The 20,934-nt window shown below is 33.4% G+C and overlaps 1 protein-coding gene across 3 annotated transcripts in view; it reads right to left on the reverse strand.

The window, feature by feature from the left end:
• PRMT3 (protein arginine methyltransferase 3) overlaps positions 1-20,934 on the reverse strand; it is a 124,380-nt gene that overhangs the window by 4,545 nt on the left and 98,901 nt on the right. For all 3 annotated transcript variants that reach the window (XM_072793776.1, XM_072793777.1, XM_072793778.1), the window contains 2 exons: positions 10,932-10,982; positions 10,648-10,735 (listed from right to left, as the gene is read on the reverse strand). In XM_072793776.1, the coding sequence (XP_072649877.1) occupies positions 10,648-10,735; positions 10,932-10,982 (139 nt within the window). The remainder of the gene's footprint in view (positions 1-10,647; positions 10,736-10,931; positions 10,983-20,934) is intronic.

The following is a 20,934-nucleotide window of genomic DNA, read 5'->3' on the forward strand; positions in this document are numbered from 1 at the left end:
GATATAGCTTGGGGGGAAGGGGCAGGTAAAAAGAAGCAAAACAGTCTTTATTTGCAGACCACATGGTCTTACACACAGAAAATTCTAATATGCAAAAAAAGCAACCAGAACTGTAGGACGGTTTGCAATCTTAGGATCTAAAGTTAATATAAAAATTTCATTTCTATATACTAGCAATATGGAATTAGAAATTGAAATAAAAGCCCACGAGCTTTTACAACAGCATCAAAAAAAGCATGTAACATTTGAGATACATGTAACATATGTATAATATTTAGTCACATAAAACTACAAAACAGTGCTAAAGATAATCAAAGTGCAGTAGACCCCTGAATGACACAGACTTGAACTGCATGGGTCCACTTACACGTGGATTTTTTACATGTACTACTGTAAATGCATTTTCTCTTATGTTTTTAACATTTTCTCTAGCTTGCTTTATTGTAAGAATACACTATATAATAGATATATATACAAAATAAGTATTAACCAACTGCTTGTGGGAGGTTTTGGTCAACAGGAGGCTATCAGTAGTTCAGACTTTGGGGAGTCCGAAATTACATGTAGATTTTTGACTGTGTGGGAGGTTGGCCATGTTGTTCAATGGTCAACTGTAAATGGGGAGATACATTCTGCTTGTGGATGAAAGGCACAAACAATACTGTTAAGATGAAAGTTCTCCCCAAGGTAATCTACAGATTCAAAACAGTTCCAATCAAAATCTTAGCAAGCTTTTTTTTTTTGCAGAAATTAACAATTTGATTTTAAAATTTATATGGAAATTTAATTCATCTAGAATAATGAAAACAATTTTGAAAAAGAACAAAGTCTGAGGACTTATATCACCTTATAAAGACAGTGTCTAACTGGCATAAGGACAGATACACGGATCAATGGAACAAACAGGTCAGAAATAGACCTATACATATATGGTCAATTAGTTTTTGACTAAGGAGCCAAATAATTAAATTGGAAAAGGATAGACTTTTCAAGAAATGATGAAGAAACAGCCTAATGTACATTTGGGAACAAATGAACTATTACTCTTAAAATTAACAGGAAACACATTATTGACCTATATGTACAAGGCAAAACTATAACATTTTTAGAAAGAACATATATGAAAAATTTCATGATATTAGGGTAGCAAAGATTTATTTTTTTTAATTTTTATTTTTTTTAAGATTTATTTTTTTATAAGTGCTGACAAGGATGTGGAGCAGCTGAACTCACCATGGTGGTAGGAACATTGAATAATGCAGTAATTTTGAAAAAATTTGCTTGTTTCTTATAAAGTTAAATATATACTTACCATAAGACCTAATAATTTTACTCCTAAGTATCTAGGAGAAATGAAAATGTATGTCCAAACAGAGACATGTTTTTATATGAATGTTTGTAGCAACTTCATTCATAATGGCCCCTATTTGGAAACAACCCAAAGTCTAGCAGCAAGTGAATGCTTTAAGTAAACTGTGGTATGCTCATATAAATATTATTTAAAAATAAAAAGAACTACTGATACACAGATGAACCTCAAAAATATGTTAAGCAAAGAAGCCAGAGTACAATTCTATATGATAACTTTGATATAAAATTTTAAAAGAATACTAATACCTTAGTATTAGTAATGTGAATATACTGATAGAAAGCAGATCAATGGTTGTCTTGGTCTGGGGACTGGAGCTGGAAATGACTAACCACTTAGGGGATCAAGGAGGAAACTTTTTACAATGATGTAAATATTCTTTATCTTGATTAGGATCGTGCATACATTTGTCAAAACTCATCAAAATATACAATGAAGATATGTGAATTTTTATTGTATGCATATTACAGAAGAAAACTGTTTAATAAATGTGGTAGCTTAGGAATAAACTAACTCATAAATAAATGAAATATAGTAGAGAAACTGGAAGATCTATTATGGTGATTTAATACACGGTAAGGGGGGCATTTTAAGTCATTAAGGAAAGAATTCAATAGAATAGTAATACAATTTTTTTTTTCAGTATGAAACTAAAGTCAGAAACCAAAAGGTAAGGTTTTAAGGCTTGATTGTACAAAAATGAAAGCAAAATTCTACAAAGCAAGATAATCTAAAGAAAGAAAAGTAACTTGGGGCGCCTTTTTGTTATTTAGATAAACCACCACCAGAATCTGACGGCTTTGATTGAATTTTAGTGATTATCAGTGGTAATGAGTATTACTTCCAAAGTTTAACCATCTAAAAAAAAATCCTGTGTGCATATATGTTAGTGATTTTGTTGATGTATATGAGGTATTGCTGCAAATGTTTCTTTTTAGTGCATGTCCTCTAATAGTGGCTGCTGTTTGATTTAGGTGCCTTGGAGTTATTAAAAATGTAAATTGGCTTGTTTGTAAATGTTCTATTCAATCCTTGGTATAAGGATCAAAATGGAAATGTTCTATGTAGCTTATGAGGCAGGTCATCAAATTCTTCAAGTTTAAAGGATACCAAAAAAAAAAAAAAAAAAGAGTTTAAAGGATACAATTTAAGACTTTTTTTTTTTTCAATTTAAGACTTCTATGTAGACATCAACTTAGAAATATGGCACAAGTCAAGATGAACTAGTAATGGATTTTTGTTAAATTTCATTGAAGAAAAAAATTTAAGCATCAATATTAAATAAAACATCTGAATAATTCAAGTCATAATAGTAATTACCTTATAAGCTAATATGGTAATTTTCATGTCTTAAAAAAAGAAATATAAGCAAAGTAATTAGTTCTATAAAAATCTTAATTTCAAAATGAGGGTGCAAACAACACTTATTTAAGTTAAATTAAATAGCAGAAAGGGTCACAGTAATAAATACATAATTCACACTGCTGAACTCTTGTCAATTGTTTAGGCCTGACAAAAGTGCCAAGGCAGTGGCGGTAATACCAGAATGGATCGCAGTAATTAATCAGTGTCAAATAGATATAAAATGACTGATGCCGTTAAGCATGTATACTGTGGTGAGAGCTGCAAAGGACACTCTCTGTGGAGCTGAGCTGTATCACCTTGTTTTTATCGTCAGCAGACGGCCATTAGTACCACAAAGCAGTACTGCAGTTCAATCAAGAACAAAATTGATTTCATTTCAATTCTGTTCTAGTGGCTTTTTAAAATTAATTTCTTCCAGAGCAATGAAATTTCATTTTCCCAGAAGGGGGAAAAATTTAAAAATCATTATTATCACTATTACAGCTTAGAGTTAAAGAATGAAAGAGAAAAGAGAAATGGATTTTCCATCATATAGAAGCTTACTAGATACATATAGAGAAAGAGAAATAAATAGCCTGATTTTAGTCACATTTTTAAAGCCAAATTACATGAAAAAGATCTGGATTTTTAAAGTAAACACGGCCATCCACATATGTTTGTACAATAAAATTGTACATTAAAAGAGAGGGGAAAAACACACTGAATTTAAAATTTAAAGGAGGTTAACTACTTTAAAAATATTCACTTTGGGAGGGTGGTTTGTTACTCCCAGAATGCTGGAAGTGCTCAAATGTTGACAGCATTTCTTCTGAAATATTTTTTGATCTAGGTTGTGAATAAAATAAAATAAAAAAACCAAACACCAAAACAAAACAAACTCAGGCTCATTATTTTATAGTTCCATTTTGCTTTTGGCCAAATGTACAATTCTTAGACTGAGAAATTCCCTATTCACAATGTCTTTCTTACTTTCTAAATATCAAGTCTATGCAGAAGTGTAGAAAAAGAGATTTACCATTATTGAAGATATTCACACGCATGCCCCTAAATCCCACACTCTAGGCAGCATAATGAAAGGCATATTTATAATATCTTATTTAAAAAATCTTATCAGATTACTTTCTGGATACCAAGATGGGTTTATATACACAGTAAATTATTCTGATTAGACACTCTTGGCTTTAATTTTATCTAATAATTTTAGATTCTGATAAGTCAAAAACTACTTTTAGTTTTAATTAAACCCAATTACAGAGAACTCTTCAACCATGCCAAGATAAATTTGAATACCAATCTATTCAAGTTCAATAGCATGACAAAATTTTTGAGAACACTGGAGTTGACAAAATGGGACAACCAAATAAAACAGCTAGTAAATGCCTATGGCATGATGTCACCCAAGGTGGTAAGAGGAAATTAGATTTCAATGACAATGCATATTACTATACTTATTTGTATATTCAACAAAATATTTACAATATGGCAAATATTATATCAAAAAGGAGTGAGAAAGACAAGTCATCATTTCTTAGAAGCCTTTATCACAGTATACTGAGATGTGATAACACAGATGTATGCATGAACTGACTGAGGAGAACAAAGACAGCAATTAATTTTCTAAGGTGAGGAAAGATTACAGAAATCAGCTGGACAATAAAGAGAAAATTGAAATTTATCAAGTGAAAGAGGTCAAAAAAGTTTTCTAAGTAGACTATCTTAGACAAACCAAGGAATAAGAAAAGATAGGAGAGTTAGCTAAAAAATGAGTAGTCTGTATAAGTCCATATGAACTGGAGCGTATGATGGGGTTATTATGTGTGGGGTATAACAGAGTGGGAATGGAAATGATGAAAAATGGTCACATTGTAAAGGGCCATCGTAAGGAATTTGGATTTTATCCTGGAAATATGGACAGTCCCAGGAGGGTTTTTTGTTTTTTTAATTAACTTTAGTAAGGCATAATTTACAAAGAGTAAAATGTGCACACTTTTATGTGCAGTTCCAATGAGTTTTACCATTATCTAACCTTTGTAAATTTCTGCCTACCATTAAGTCTCAAAGATTATCTCTTATGTTACCTTTTTCTAGAAGTTTTGCAGTTTTACACTTTTATATTTAGGTTTATGACCCATTTAGAGTGGTTTTTGTATAGCGTATAAGGTAAGCATTGAGATTATTTTCTGTACAAAATTTAGATGTTCTAAGCACCATTTCTTGAAAAGATTATCATTTTCCCACTGAATTACACTGCCCCTTTGAAAAATATAATTAATTAACTATACAAAAGTGGGTCTATTTCTGGATTCTCTATTTGTTATATTAATAATATTTGTTATATTAATCTCTATGTCTATCTATGGCATAATATTTTACTATCTAAAGTTTAGAAACCACCTAGTGTAAGGATTCCAAAATGACTCTTGGGAAAATTCTAGGTCTTTCTCATTGGCATACAAATTTTTGAATCAGCTTGTCAATTTCTATCTTGCTAAATACTCATTGGTTCTGTAGTTTTTGTGTAGATTCCTTAGAATTTTCTCTGTACACAATCATGTTATCTGTAAATAATGACAGTTTTATTTCTTCCTTTACAATGACTTTTACTTTTTCCATTTCTTATCACACTGGCTAACACTTCCAATATATGAGAATAGGAGTGGTGAACGCAAACATTCTTGCCTTGTGCCAAACAGAAGGAAAGTATTATTTTGCTCCATTCATTATGATGCTAGCTGTGGACTTTGTGTGGATGCTTTTTTTTAAAACAATATTTTATTTACTTATTCATGAGAGACACAGGCAGAGTTCTCAGAAGCAGGCTCCCTGTGGGGAGCCCAATGCAGGACTTGAACCCAGGACCCTGGGATCATGCCCTGAGAAAAAGGCAGAGCTTAATCACTGAGCCATCCAGGCATCCCTGTGTGATGCCTTCTATCAGGTTCAAGAAATTCTCTTTTATTTCTAGTATGCTATCAGTATTTATCGTGATTAGATATTGAATTTTGTTCAATGCTTTTTTTTTCTTTGCATCCATTGATGTGACCACGTGGTTTTTCTTCTTTAGATTGTTAACATGGTTGATTGCATTAAATGATTCTAAAATATTTTAAAATTTTAAACTACTGAATCAGTCTTGGATTCCTGAACTAAACCCTACTTGGTCATAGTATGTTGTTCTTTTTTTTCAAATATTGCTAGATTCAATTTGCTAGTCTTTTGTTGAGAATTTGTGGCTTAATTTAAACTTTTAAAAATCTGTTCCTCTGGTGTTTACAATGTATATATTTAATTTATCATAAGTTACCATTAAAAATTGCTTCATGTACAGTGTAGGAACTTAATGTATTTCCATCTTCTCATTAATTTTGATCACTGCCATATATTTTATGTTTCCATATGTTTTGAAATACCAAAAAAGCATTATTTTTTGCTTTAAATAGTCGATTATCTTTTACAAAATAAAAAAAATGGGAAAACGTCTTTTTCATGAACTCATTTACTATTTCTTTTTTTAAAATCTTTTATTTATTTATTTATTTTTATTTATTCATTTATGATAGAGAGAGAGAGAGACACACACACACACAGGAGGGAGAAGCAGGCTCCATGCCGGGAGCCTGATGTGGGACTCGATCCTGGGGCTCCAGGATCACGCCCTGGGCCAAAGGCAGGTGCTAAACTGCTGAGCCACCCAGGGATTCCCTCATTTACTATCTCTGACATTTCCCATTCCTTTGTTTAGATTCAAGTTTCCACTTGGTGATATTTTCCTTTCACTCAAGGAACTTACCTTACTATATCTTATATTGATGGTCTGTTGGAGATGAATTCTTGCAGTGTTTTTCTTCTGGCAAAGTTTTATTTAGCCTTGATTTTTGAAATATATTTATTCTAAATATAGAATCTGGGTTGATGGTTTCTTTTAGTGCTTTGAAAATGTCATTTGATTATCATCTGGTTTACACAGTTTCTGAAGAATATTCTGAAGTTATTCTTTGTTCCTCAGTTTCATTTTTCTCTGGTTAAGACTTTTTTTTATTATTATTATCACTATTTATTGGCAATGTGTTTGTAATATGTCATGGTGTTATGTTCTTTGTATTGATCTTACCTAGGGTTCACGGAGTTTCTTCAATCTATGGGTTATAGTTTTTATCAAATATAAGAAAAATTTGGCCATTATTGTATCTTCACATATAGTTTTTCTGCCCCTGCTTCTTCTTCTTCTTTTTTTTTTTTTTTTTTTTGCCCCTGCTTCTTTCAGGGACTTCTTTTATCACATTTAGAGTGCTTCATATTTTCCCTCAGGTAACTGAGAATATGTTCATTTCTTTAAAACATCTTTTTTCTTTCTGTTTCATTTTGGAAACATTTTATGCTGCATCTTCAAGAACACTGATCTTTTCTTCTGCTAATTACACTGAACAATATTTTCACTTCATATATTATAAATTTCCATCTCTAGAAGTTACATTTGGATTTTAAATATCTTCTCGTATTCTCATTATGTTCATATAAAAGCAGTTATAGTATGTTTTAGCATGCTTGTGTGCTAATTAATCTCATTTCTGGGTCTGTTTCTATCAACTGACATTTTCTATCTTGCTAAATACTCATTGGTTCTGTAGTTTTTGTGAAGATTCCTTAGAATTTTCTCTGTACACAATCATGTTATCTGTAAATAATGACAGTTTTATTTCTTCCTTTACAATGACTTTTACTTTTTCCATTTGTTCAATGTCTTTTGTTCTCCTTTGTTGTCACTAAAGTTACTTGGGTATGGTTTTGTTTTGTTTTCTTTAAGGCTTGTTTTTAAGCTTTGTTAAGGAGCACGCAGGTTAGCCTTTACTCTTGGGATAGTTTATTCCCACTATGAAGCTAAGGTCCTTCTGGATTCTCTTCAGTCCCCCACTCTAGCAGGCTGAAACTCAAAACATCCCACAGCCCCAGGTAAAAACTCTGAGAACTATTTGTTCACAGCAGCCCAAAATGCTTTGCTTGACCTCAGGCATTTCATCCCACAACATCTATATATCTTAGTACTCATCTAAAACTCAAAGGGACATTGTGTATAGATTTCTGGAGCGCTTTTTCTGATTAGCATGTCTTTAGTTACTCTGCCCCCCAACTTCTGGCTTCTATTCATAGTACTACCATCAGAAGCTTATTAGCAGGGTTAAAAAAAAAGTGTTATATTTCCTTATGTAATCTCTTTTTAGAGTATCATAGCTGAGAATGACCACATTTTCCTTACTTTGAAATTTTCCTTTCAAGTCTTTCCTGGTTATATTTTAGGGGATTCCAAATTTTGTGATGTACTTGTCTTACTATTAAAATACAAGTACATATACAATATCAGGGAAAGAAATATAGAATGTAGATGGTATCGGAAAGCAATGTTAAAAATCACACACCTCCTTCATAGTATTCTAAAAAAGCTGAATCAGTTAGTCTAAGGATTGCTAGGTAACAAACAGGATTTCAAAATTTCACTATATATAGAATAATATTTTGTTGTAATTAGGTAGTATAAAATTCAAATGCTACCTTAAATCTCCCTCAAGATTAAAACATGAATGAAAGAGCACTACCTTTACAATTCTTCCATTGGGATGCCTGGGTGGCTCAGTGGTTGAGCGTCTACCTTCGGCTCAGGGCGTCATCCCGGAGTCCTGGGATCCCATATAGGGCTCCTTGCACGGAGCCTGCTTCTCCCTCTACCTATGTCTGTGCCTCTCCCTGTGTCTCTCATGAGTATATAAATAAAATCTTAATAAATAAATAAAATTCTACCATTAAGACTGTTAAATGATTATAGTAAGAAGAAAGCAACATTTCAAGTTTCTAAATATCAATCCAAATACCAAAGCTATACAAAAAACAACTAAACAAACAAAAATGAAAATGTAGTAAAATTTCATTTGTGCTTGCTGCACTTCAGTTTTGCTATGCTCAAGCTTTTTGGAGAAAGAGAAAATGACACCATCAAGGTTTTATTTCCACAGCATTGCAATCTTAAAGTGAAAATGTGACAACAAGGTGCGGCTTTACTCTAGAGTTTTTAATTTGCATCTACTAAATTCCATTTATGCATCAACAGTGAAATCAAACTATAACTGAATTTTATGAAATATTTTAAACATATAGAGAATATAATAACCCCCTGGACCCACCACTCAGTTTTGTCAAATCTTAACATTTTCCCACAGTTCCTTCAATTTCTAAAAGGAATAATTCAGATATATAGCACCAAATCCACTTGAAAGCCTTTCCTGCTACTAGTTCTATCCTTTCGCAAGGGTAGCCACTATACTAAATTCTGTAGTTATAACTTTTAAGTATTGCTTACTTTTAAGTATTGGTGGGTGTATATGTAATTGTTTCATGTCTTTAAACTCCATATAAACAGTGTACTGTAGGAATCATATTGCCATTTTTTTTTTTGCTTAATGTTGCTTCTGATATTCACAAATATATGATTTATCTGTTACAGAGATTTTACTGTATTCAACTACCATATTCATCTATCTTCTGTTCATGGACATTCAGGTTGCCTCCAACTTTTCACTTCTACAAACCATACTGTTGTTAAGATTGTTGTACACAGGCTGCAGGGGAGATTGTCCAGAATATATGTCCAGGAAAATAACTGTGTGGTTTTAGTGATATATATATATACATATATTCATAGTAGCAAACTGTTCCCTAAAGTTGTACCAATAATGACTATCAGGAGAAGAGTATGAAAATTCCATGTGGCTACATGATTACAGGCATAAGCGCCTTGATAAATTTTATGTTTTTTCTTGTACTGATGGCTAAGAAACAGTCTCTTACAGAATTTTAATTGGTCTCTCTCCCTGAGTTACTTTTGATGTTGAGAATCTTTTTATTGAAGTTTGTGTATATTCAGGTTTCATACAGTCTAAAGGTTTCAGTGAAGGTGAAGCAAGACAACTTCTACATAATAAGTTATCTAAATAAAAAGATTCCATAATCAAATTCTAACTTCTGGAGCTAACTGTGTGTGTACATAAGAACTGTAGGTGCTGGGAACCCTGGGTGGTGCAGCGGTTTAGCGCCTGCCTTTGGCCCAGGGCGCGATCCTGGAGACCCGGGATCAAATCCCACGTCGGGCTCCCGGTGCATGGAGCCTGCTTCTCCCTCTGCCTCTGTGACTATTATAAATAAATAAAAATTAAAAAAAAAATTTAAAAAAAAGAACTGTAGGTGCTCATCAGAGTGAGCAATCACAGAGGAATGCAGAGTTGGGCCAGTCCTTGAGCACCGTGTAGGATGTGAGCAGTGGAGACAGTGCAGAGTACTCTATACACATACACTGAGCACCAGAATTACTTAATTTACTCTTCACCTCTATGAGTGATATTTCTCCTCAGTTATGTTTGCAACTTAGTATATACTAGTTACTGTTTAAAGTAAAGTTTTTGGATTATTTTGTGTTACTCAAAATAAAAGCTATATACTATGGCACATTTTAATGGGCAGGGATTCTTTTTTTTTTTTTTAAAGATTTTATTTATCTATTTATGAGAGACCGAGAGAGAGAGAGGCAGAGGGAGACGCAGGCTCCCTACAAGGAGCCTGATGCAGTACTCAATCCCGGACCCTGGGATCACATCCTGAGCCGAAGGCAGAAGCAAACCACTGAGCCACCCAGGGGTCCCAACAGGCAGGAATTCTAAATCTAATCTAAATAAGAGTTTTCTTTAAATCACTACTTTAATAAAATGATATTCCATCTAAAATTTATGTAGCTCTAAGAACATCTTATCTTAGCTCCTGTTATACTGCTTCAAATACACTGGGCACACAAAAAGTCACTGTAGAATGAAGGAATATTGTTTACTTCAAAATGAGTAAGACATTTCTCCCCCTTTACTTTTCTTTCTCACCTGCTTTAACCGAAAATGGCTTTTCCAATAGAAATATTGTTTGTTTCCAGTGTGTTCTGGCACTCTGGGGGCCCGTGGAGAACACGACCTGCATCGGTAGAGTTCAAAAGTATCTGATGAAGTACAAGATTTTTAATATCATGCTACATTAATCTACTACATCAAATACAAGCTCCAATTGCTTACAACAGCAAAATGCTTATGATTAAACACCTTGGGGCACAAAAATAAAATACAATGTATTTCACATAATTAATTCTTATGAGAAAACTCATGATACTTACCCTGCTGTGACAATTCTTCTCAAAATATATATCAAAGTAGCCAGCAATTGCCTAAGAAAAAAAAAAGGAATATAATTATTAAACTAATTCTATGATATAACAATAAATTATTCAGTTTTTCAAGACATGGCAAAGTACAATGAATATTTTTGTGATGAGATCAATGGAATTTTTAAATGTCATATATTTTTTTCCTGAAGATAAAATAAAAATATTTAATAGTACTTAAATAAAACTTATGTTTAAACATATAACCAAAGGAGAACCTCTGAAATAACACAGGTTACTGTGATAATACAAAAAGGTCTCTAAAATATGAATATTCACATGAATAAATTTTTCATTTCTTTTTAAGATTTAAATTATACCATTCTTTTTTCTTTTACTAATTGAACTAATTTAATCTATTTTTAAAACTGGCATTAAGGGATCCCTGGGTGGCTCAACGGTTTAGTGCCTGCCTTCAGCCCAGAGCATGATCCTGGGGTCCTGGGATCGGGTCCCATATCGGGCTCCCTGCATGGAGCCTGCTCCTCCCTCTGCCTGTGTCTCTGCCTTTCTCTCTCTCTGTGTCTCTCATGAATAAATAAATAAAATCTTTAAAAAAAAATAAAAAAATAAAACTGGCATTAAAAAAAGCTTATAAAGTGTTAAAAACAGGACACCGATTATTGAAAAATCACTATAAAGCTAATTTGTGTACTCTGCTGCTTTTGTTGAGAATATGAAGTTTTATTGATCTGTAAGGTTAATATGGATTAGGCCCAAAACAAGTTCAATACTGAACACCGAGGTTCATTATATTTTAGGTACCAAGAGAGAATCGAAATACTGTGTATAATTCTGTCAAATAGACAAATATAAAGCAACACAGTACTCAGATACAGATTATTATAGGAAACCATATAGTTAATCAGAACATTTCTAAAATATGACTTTTTTTCAGTTGATTTCCTGGTATTCCTCTGCAGACTAATTCAACTGTTTTCTTAGAGTTCTCCCTGAGTGCCAGTCTTCTTCACCCCTGTAACCTTAGTGTTCTAAGCAGTGCCTGGCCCACAGTACGTAAGTATTTGCTGAGAAAATGTACTTATTATATACAATTCTATCACAGTATCCACCATACTATCTTATAATTAGTTGCCCTACCAGATTGCAAGGTTTTTTTAAGAGCAGGTTCTCAATAAATGTTAGTTAAAATTTTCAGTCTTCAGTTTCCTAAATTCAGCTAGTCTTATTATGTGGTCAGGATACTTTATGAAATCGGTGAATAATTAACTTAGAGGAGAAAAACCCTAACTCTTTGTATGAATCCGCAGTGTCTCAGCCTGACCCCTGAACTATACAGGTTAGATCCAAATCAATGTAACAAAGGCTGAGAGAATGAAACTAAAATCTGAATTACTGGCACAGCTCTCAAAAACCTAAACCAACAAGTATAGATCTCAAGAACAAAACAGAGATTTGAAAAACCTGTACAAGTCAGACTAATCATTAAACAGCATATGTGCATGAGAGACCCAAAACACTATAGCAAATATCAGAGAATGAAACTGAGATGTGAACCATGTCTGCCCAGACACCCATGACAGAACTTTATGTTTTGGCTTTAACCGCCCACACCAAACATCAACAACATTCTCCAGATTATAATAATACAACTGAGAGTACATACAAAATAACATGCACAACACCCAGAACACAGTCCAAAATTATTCAACATACAAAGAACCAGGAAAACATTGCTAGCTTTCAAGAGAATAATCCACACATGACAACTCTAAGATAACCTGGAAGCTGGTACTATGAGACAAAGACTTTAAAACAGGAATTATAACTATGCTGTTATGAAGTTATAGAAAATACACTGAAATTAAGTGAAAGATAGGAATTCTTGTAGAGAAATAGAAACCACAACAAAAAAACTAATGGAAATTTTAGATTAAAAAATACAACAACTGAAACAAAAAACTGCGGGCTGAAGTGCAGAATGGATATGACAGAGAGAAAAAAAATCAGTGAATGTGAAAATAGAGCAATAGAAAGTGTCTAATTTGAAAAACCAGGGGAAAAACACAAGCAAAATGCAAAAGCCTCAAGGACCTGTGCATCTAACATATATGTAACTGGAGGTCCAGATAGAAAAGGAAAAAATACTGAAGCAGGAAAAACTTTTCAAAATTCTATATCCAGCAAAAATATCCTTCAGAAATGATGGCAAAATAAAGACATTTTCAAATAAAGGAAAGCTAAAAGAATTCATTGCCAAAAGACTATTTAGAAGAAATGTTAAGGGCAGTTCTTCAGGCTGATGAGCAATAATACTAAGAGGAAACCTGAAACATCAAAATATTAAAACAACAGAAATGATTAATAGTTTGGTAAACACAAAAGATCATCTTTTCCCTTTGAATTCCTTTAAAATACTTATGATTAAGGCAAAAATTATAACATCATTTGGTCGGGTTTTCCATGTATGCACATGTAATCACAAAGATCAGTGCAGGGGGTTGGAGAGTGGTTAGGAGGAGGAAGAGTAAAATCCCAACATATACAAGTGTTTATAAAGTTGGGAAGTGGAGAAGACTTTCTAAGCATCACACACAACAGAAAGTTAATATTAGAGAGTTAATAATTTTAGTATCAAAACCACAATGAGATAATTGTTAGACTCAAAGAGGCAAGAAATAAGTGTTGACGAGGATGTGAAGAAAAAGGAACATTTGGGCTCTACTGATGGGAATGTAAATTGGTGTAGCCACTGTGGAAAAGGAAAACAGTATGGAAGTTCCTCAAAAAGTTAAAAATAGAAATACTATGTGGTCCAGTAATTCCATTACTGGGTATTTACCCAAGAAAACAAAACCACTAATTTGAAAAGATATTTGCACCCGTGTTTACTGTAGCATTATTTACAATAGCCAAGATATGGAAGAAACCGAAGTACCCATTGATAGATGAATGGATAAAGAAGATGTGGTTATACACACACACAATAAATATTAGTCATAAAAAAGAATGAAATCTTGCCATTCACAACAACATGGATGGATCTAGAGGGTATTACGCTAAGTGAAATAAGTTAGAGAAACACAAATACCACATGACTTCACTTACATGTGGAGTCTAAAAAACAAAGAAACAGAGACAAACAAGAAACCCAAGACTCTTAAATAGAGAATAAACTGGCAGTTGTCTCAAGGGAGGTGGGAAGGTATGGATAAAACAGATAATGGGATTAAATGGTACAAACTTCCAGTCATAAAATAAGTAAGTCACGGAGATGAAAAGTATGACATAGAGAATATAGTCAATAATATTGTAATAATGCTGTATGCTGACAGATGGTAACTACATTTATCATAGTAAGCACTGAGTGATGTATAGAATCATTGAATCATTATGTTGTACATCCAAAACTAATATGACATTGTACATTAATTATACTTCAATAAAAAAATAATATAATTCTAGTATCAAAAGATGAAGAAATCTGAGGGTATTTGCTATATATATATATATATATATATATATATATATATATATGACAAAACATTTGTATTTTTAAAAAGTCACACAGAAAATAGTACACGGGCTATGATTCTATCCACATACAGAAAATTCAGGGGTGCCTCGGTGGCTCAGTTGGTTAAGCGTCTGCCTTTGGCTTAGGTCATGATCCTAGGGTTCTGTGGCTGAGCCCCACATTGGGGTCCCTGCTCAGTGAGGAGCCTGCTTCTCCCTCTCCTCCCTGTTCCTGCTCTGTGTCACTATCTCAATCTCTGTCTCTGAAATAAATAATCTTAAAAAAAAAAAAAAAGGAAAATTCAAAAACAGCACAACTAACTTACAGTGTTATAAGTCAGGATAGTAGTTACCCTTCAATAGTGGCAGAAACTGGAAAGGGTTACATGGAGGGCTACTGGACTCCTAGTAATATTCTCTTTCTTCACCTGAGTGATATATACATGGTAGGTATTCGCTTTGTACAATTTTATAAAATTACACTTAAGATCTGTGCAATTTTCTGTTGTATATGTTTACTGACTCAATCAAAATATTTATATAATACATATACTCACTGACCCAGTAATTCTAAACTTTCAAAAAAATATTTCATGAAAATTTATCAAGTATATTTGTAAAAATTAGCCATATATATACACATAAATATAAAATGGGCACTTATATGTTATGCAAATGTGAATATATACGTACATATCTGAAAAGATATTCACCGAGCTACTGAAAGTGGATGATAGATCTAGAATGTTCATATTCTTTACCCTTACTTATAATTTATATTTCCCATAAATATGAACAGCTTCTGTGATAATAAATTATTTTTAATACTTGAACTAAATGAGCTATAGTATTACATGGAGAGGCATTCAATTCAACTATTATCTTTGTATCAGTTCCCTTAGCAACACCCAAAAATCACTTATCTCTGTACCCCCAAGGGCAAGGGCGGTATCTAATATGTAATAGGAACTAAATGAATTTGAAAAAAAAATGCCAAGTTTTCCCAATTATAATATAATAATATTACTATAACAATTGACATTATCAGAAAATATGATCTAAGTCTGAAGCGTATAAACTACACAAAGTAAAACATCATATATTTAACTCTAGTAAAAGAGACTGGCAATATTATTAGGTAGTATAGGTGTAATTATAATAGAGTACATGTCTTAATGAAGAGGGGAGGCTGATGCATGAGTTTACAACAAAATTAAAAAATCAAAATATTTGAGAATACAAAGGTATTTTGGAATTGTCTTCCAATCCCCAAATTGAACTATTTATGATATTTAGTTAAAAATCAAAGAAGAAACTCATTTTCTCCCAAGCCCTCAAAAATACAGTGAAAAAAATACTGTTTAGTTTGGGTCAATAAGAAAACAGTTTGTAAGCCTCAAGATGAATAAATAAAAATGAAAGATATAATTCACTTTGGTTTTAAGAATTTGGCAGCGACATATGACAAAGATAAATCTGAAGACACATCTACTTTATAGTTCGCTCTGAAATGCATCATAGTTTCTTCAACTCAAACAGATTTACCTCCCTAATTAGGTCTGGTGGAGGGTAATATCAAAATCAGTTCTATAGCACACATGAAGCAGAAGCATGAGACATTGAGAAGAAATTCACCTGCAGTAAAAAATTATGTGCAGATAATCTATTCATCAGACAATTAGGATTCATATAACTGGGGCGCCTGGGTGGTGCAGTAGGTTAAGTGACCAACTCTTGGTTCTGGCGGGGGTTGTGAACTCAGGGTTGTGAGATCAAGCCCCACATGGGGCTCTGTGCTCAGTGTGGAGTCTGCCTGAGATTCTCTCTCCCTTTCCCTCTGCCCCTCCTGCTCATGTTCTCTCTCTAAAATAAATAAATAAATCTTTAAAAAAAAAAAAACCAACTTGCCCACTCCTAAACCCGAAAAGAATCACATAACTGAGCAAGTAGAAAACTCTTGCTCTGAAAAAAACCAAAGGGAATTTCTAGTTTTTAAATGGGTATTAATCCTCAAACAGAATGCTACTGAAAGGGAAAGGGATAGAGTTCCACCCACCCCTGCCCTGTGTATATAAGTGGTCCTTAATAATTAAGATATTAGGAAAAAAGAGGAAAAAACTTTAAACTTGAAACATAGTCTATAAAACCCAACTGAACTACAGTTAGTGTTTTTATTTCTGCAAAGCCATTATAACCAAGTATATGTCAGCTGATTTGGGGACAAAGCTATTTATTCTGAACATAAACATGCCACTATTTTTTCAATTAGTTTCACCATCTTGTTACCAATACTTTGACAGCCTATCTCTAGGTCTTTCAAATGTTAATTTCAATGAACTTACTCTCTCTGAGAAGTCATTCAAATGTAAGAATAAATAACAATCACAGGAAATTGAAAATAATGACTAATAGGCAATGGTAATAAATAATTGGAGCACAGCTTGACGTGTGCTTGAAAAAGATCAGATAGGTTAGAAGGCTGGAGCACAGAATAAATTTCTCTTTTGTTCCACGTGTGTATCTTGTCAGGGGCAAAGGGAACTGCTGAGGGGAAAATAAGCATTAAAATAAAATATCTGTAGGAGCTGGGTTAATATGCAAAGGCAAGGGCACAGTTAAATAAATAAAATTTCACTGACTTACACCACTGTCAGAAAAAATTTAGTTAAAAAGTCCTTAGACTGAGAAAAGAGAGAATCTGTGGTGATTAAGAACGCTTATAATAGAAGAAAAGCGAATAAAAGGAAAATACACGCACATTTAGCAAACTTCTGGGACAGTTTGATCACATTTGTAATTTGGTAGGAAACCTCCACAATTACTTTGAAGTATATATAGGAAAATAATTCAGGCATGTAGCTTTGTTGTGCATCTTAAATATTCCTAAACATCAGAATACAGTCTTTCAAAATGAGCTGTTTCTTCTTTGTGGATTGCACAAAAAGGAAGAAAAGACCTCACAGTATGTGAAAACTGAATATTTAAAAATCTGTTTTAAGCCACATTTTGCTTGTTTATCCCAGACACACAAAGGTAGATGCAGTTCATTACACGCTTATTTGAAGAACAATGACTTGGAATAAAAATAATTTTCTCATGTATTTTGGAGTGATGAGTATTTCTTTAAAGAAAATGCATCATGTGTGTATGTAACAGGATGGCAGCCAATGAAATAAGATCAGACTAGACCTTATGAGAAAGAAGGAAATTAAAAATTATCATTATCACTATCACCTGCAGGGAGTAATTTATCATTTCTGTTCTTCATTGGTATCATGTTCCAACAGCGTGTGGTTACAGCAGATACAATTAGGCAGCTGGCCACAGAAGTAGGAGGATAATGTGCTTTTGATGGAGTTTACCCAAGCATGGAGATAGAGTGTTTGTAATCCATGCAGCAGAATCACTATGACAAAAATACAATTCATTTTTTTGTTGGAGTATTTCTTTCAAAATCTTTTTTTTCTCTTTCAAAATCTTAATACAGAATTCAAAAGCCAACTGATGATGAGTCTGAAGCAAGTAAAGAAAGCATAAGAAGAAAATGCATAAAAACGATTACTATAGCTTAATTCATTGTGTATAAACAAGATGATACAAACATAAGCCATGCAAGCTGCTGCATAGACTATGAACTTTGCTAGTAATAACTGGTATTTAAACTAAGAAGATATAATCAATAAATATGAAAATTATGTAAGATTTTCTCCCAATAATTAACTATACCTTAAATTATAGACTCTTTTTTTCTTCAATTAATTTTCTTTTATCACAAGAGAAAATTTGCATCTTTCCTTTCTTTTATGATTCCTCTAGGGAACAATACACATTAAGTGCCATATACTCCTCGAGGGATATTGTCAAATTGGGTAGTGTTCAGAAATAGACCAAGCAATATGGGAAGCAGCAAAACAGACAACAGATCTAAAAATATTTTTTTTAAAGGTTCTTGTACTGAAAAATTCAATATAATTAATTTTTGACCTATTTAAAATATTCCCAGATTATAACTAAAATTTCTTGAAATTTACTTAGTCTGGGTGCCTTATAATTTCAAAATTGCTTATTAAAGTGATTTTAGGGAGGAGAAGGGGCCATGTCTTCAGAGCTTACAACAGAAGTACTTTAATTCTGACATTTCATAAAATGATAGCTTATATGCCCTAACTGCTCCACATTTCTTAACTATGAACATGAGATACTGTCTCACACACTCAATATTCATTGATATTTACTAATAGTGTCACTTATAAAAATCTTTTAAAGTATAATGTATATGCAGAAAAGAGCGCTTAAGTGTACATGATAAATTCTGAATCAGAATATAGCTATGAAAAAAAAAGAAAAAAAGAAAAAAAAAGAAAATAGCTATGAAACCCACACTCAGATCAAGAAATAGAACATTCCAGCACCTTAATAATCTGCTCTGTGCACCTAGCCAATCCTAGGCACCTCCACCCCTGCAGGGTAACTACTATTCTGATTTTCCCCAACTTTATTGAGATATAATTGACATATAACAATTATAAATTTAAGATATGCAATGTGTTCATTTGATCAACTTATATATTGCAAACTGATTACCACCACAGCATTAGTGAATAGCTTCATCATGTCAAATACTTACCATTTCTTTTTTGTGGTGAGAATACTTAAGATCTACACTCTTAACAACACAGTATTATTAACCATAAGTAAGCATCATGAGGTACACTGGATCCCTAGAACTTACTCAGTTTGTATCCTCTGATCAACATCTCCCCATTTCTCCCACCCTCTGTCACGCAGTAATAACCATTTTATGCTGTTCTGGGAGTTTGGCTTTTTTAGATTGAACATATAAGTGACAGTATGCAGTATTTATCTTTGACTTATTTTACTTAGCATACTCCCCTTGAGGTCTATCCATGTTGTTGAAAATGTCAAGATTTCCTTCTTTTTAAGGCTGAATAATCCACTGTGTATGTATCTTCTTTATCTACTCATTACTGATAGCCACTTACGTCGCTCCCATATTTTGGCTGCTATGAATAACACTGCAAAGAATATAGCAGGGCAGTTGTCTCCTTGAGATCCTGTTTTCCTTTCCTTTACATATACTCAGAAGTGGGATTGTTGGATATGTTAGTTCTATTTTTAGTTTTTTGAGGAACCTCCACACTGTTTTTCACAGTGGCTGCACCAATTTACATTCCGACCAACAGTGCACAGGGTCCCTTTTCTCCACATCCTCACCAGAGCTTATGTCACTACTATCCTGATTTCTAAGATCAGAGATTCATTTTCCCTATCATATACTTCAACATAAATGGAATCATGTAATATTTTGTGGACTGGCTACTTTCCTCGTTATTGTTTTTTAGATTCAGGTATACTGTAGGGCTTAAACTGTTATATGGCAGTAAGGCATATTTGACCAAAGAGTTTATTTATTCAGTCTATGACTGACAGGACACTAGTAGTTTTAAGTCGAGGCTTATATGACTAGTGCCATGAACATTTTTTTTTTTTAGATTTATTTATTTTAGAGAGAGGGAGACTGAGCATGAGTGGGGGGAGGGGCAGAGGGAGAAAAGCATACTGCCCACTGAGTGGATCCTGACCAGGCGATCAATCCCAGGACCCTGAGGTCATAACCTGAGCCAAAATCAGGAGTCAGACAGACATTCAACTGACTGAGCCACACAGGCACCCCTCAACATTCTTTTATGACCATGTCTTTTGGTGAACAATATGTATTAATTGTTGCTGGGTATATGCCCAGCAGTGAGAACTACTGGTATGTGCATGTTTACCACTTCTGTTAATCTTTACTTTTTCCTGTATTCTGGCCTTCCATAGGGGACATTTTCTGTTTGCCTGAATATCTGTTAGTAGCTCCTTCAGTATAGGTTTACTGGAACAAACTGTCTTCTTCTGTTTTTATTTGTTCATCTGAAATATTTTTATTTCAGCTTCCTTCTTAAAAGATATTTCAGTTGGGTAAAATTCAGCGTTGGCAGTTATTTTTAGTACATTGAGAATGTCATCATTGTATTATCTTTTCAATTCTACTGTCTCTGTTGAGAAATAATTTACCAGTCTATTTATACCTTCTTGCAGGTAATTCCAGTGCTCCAGTCATAGCCACCCCCGACTGCTCTTAAGATTTTCTTCTTGATTTCTGTAGTTTTAATAGGATGTTCTAGGTGATTTCGTCTCCCTCTTTTTGAGATAAAATTCACATACCATTTTCCTATTTAAATAGACTGCATAATTTTTTAAAAAGATTTTATTTATTTATTCACGAGAGACAGAGAGAGAGAGAGAGAGGGGCAGAGACACAGGCAGAGGGGAGAAGTAGGCTTTCTGCAGGAGTCCAATGTGGGCCTCGATCCCAGACCCCGGGATCACGCCCTGAGTCAAAGGCAGATGCTCTACCACTGAGCCACCCAGGTGTCCCCGTGTAATTTAATTTTTAAAAGAATATTCAGGGATC

This window comes from Canis lupus, chromosome 23, assembly GCF_048164855.1.
Source record: "Canis lupus baileyi chromosome 23, mCanLup2.hap1, whole genome shotgun sequence".
NCBI classification, from domain to species: domain Eukaryota; kingdom Metazoa; phylum Chordata; class Mammalia; order Carnivora; family Canidae; genus Canis; species Canis lupus.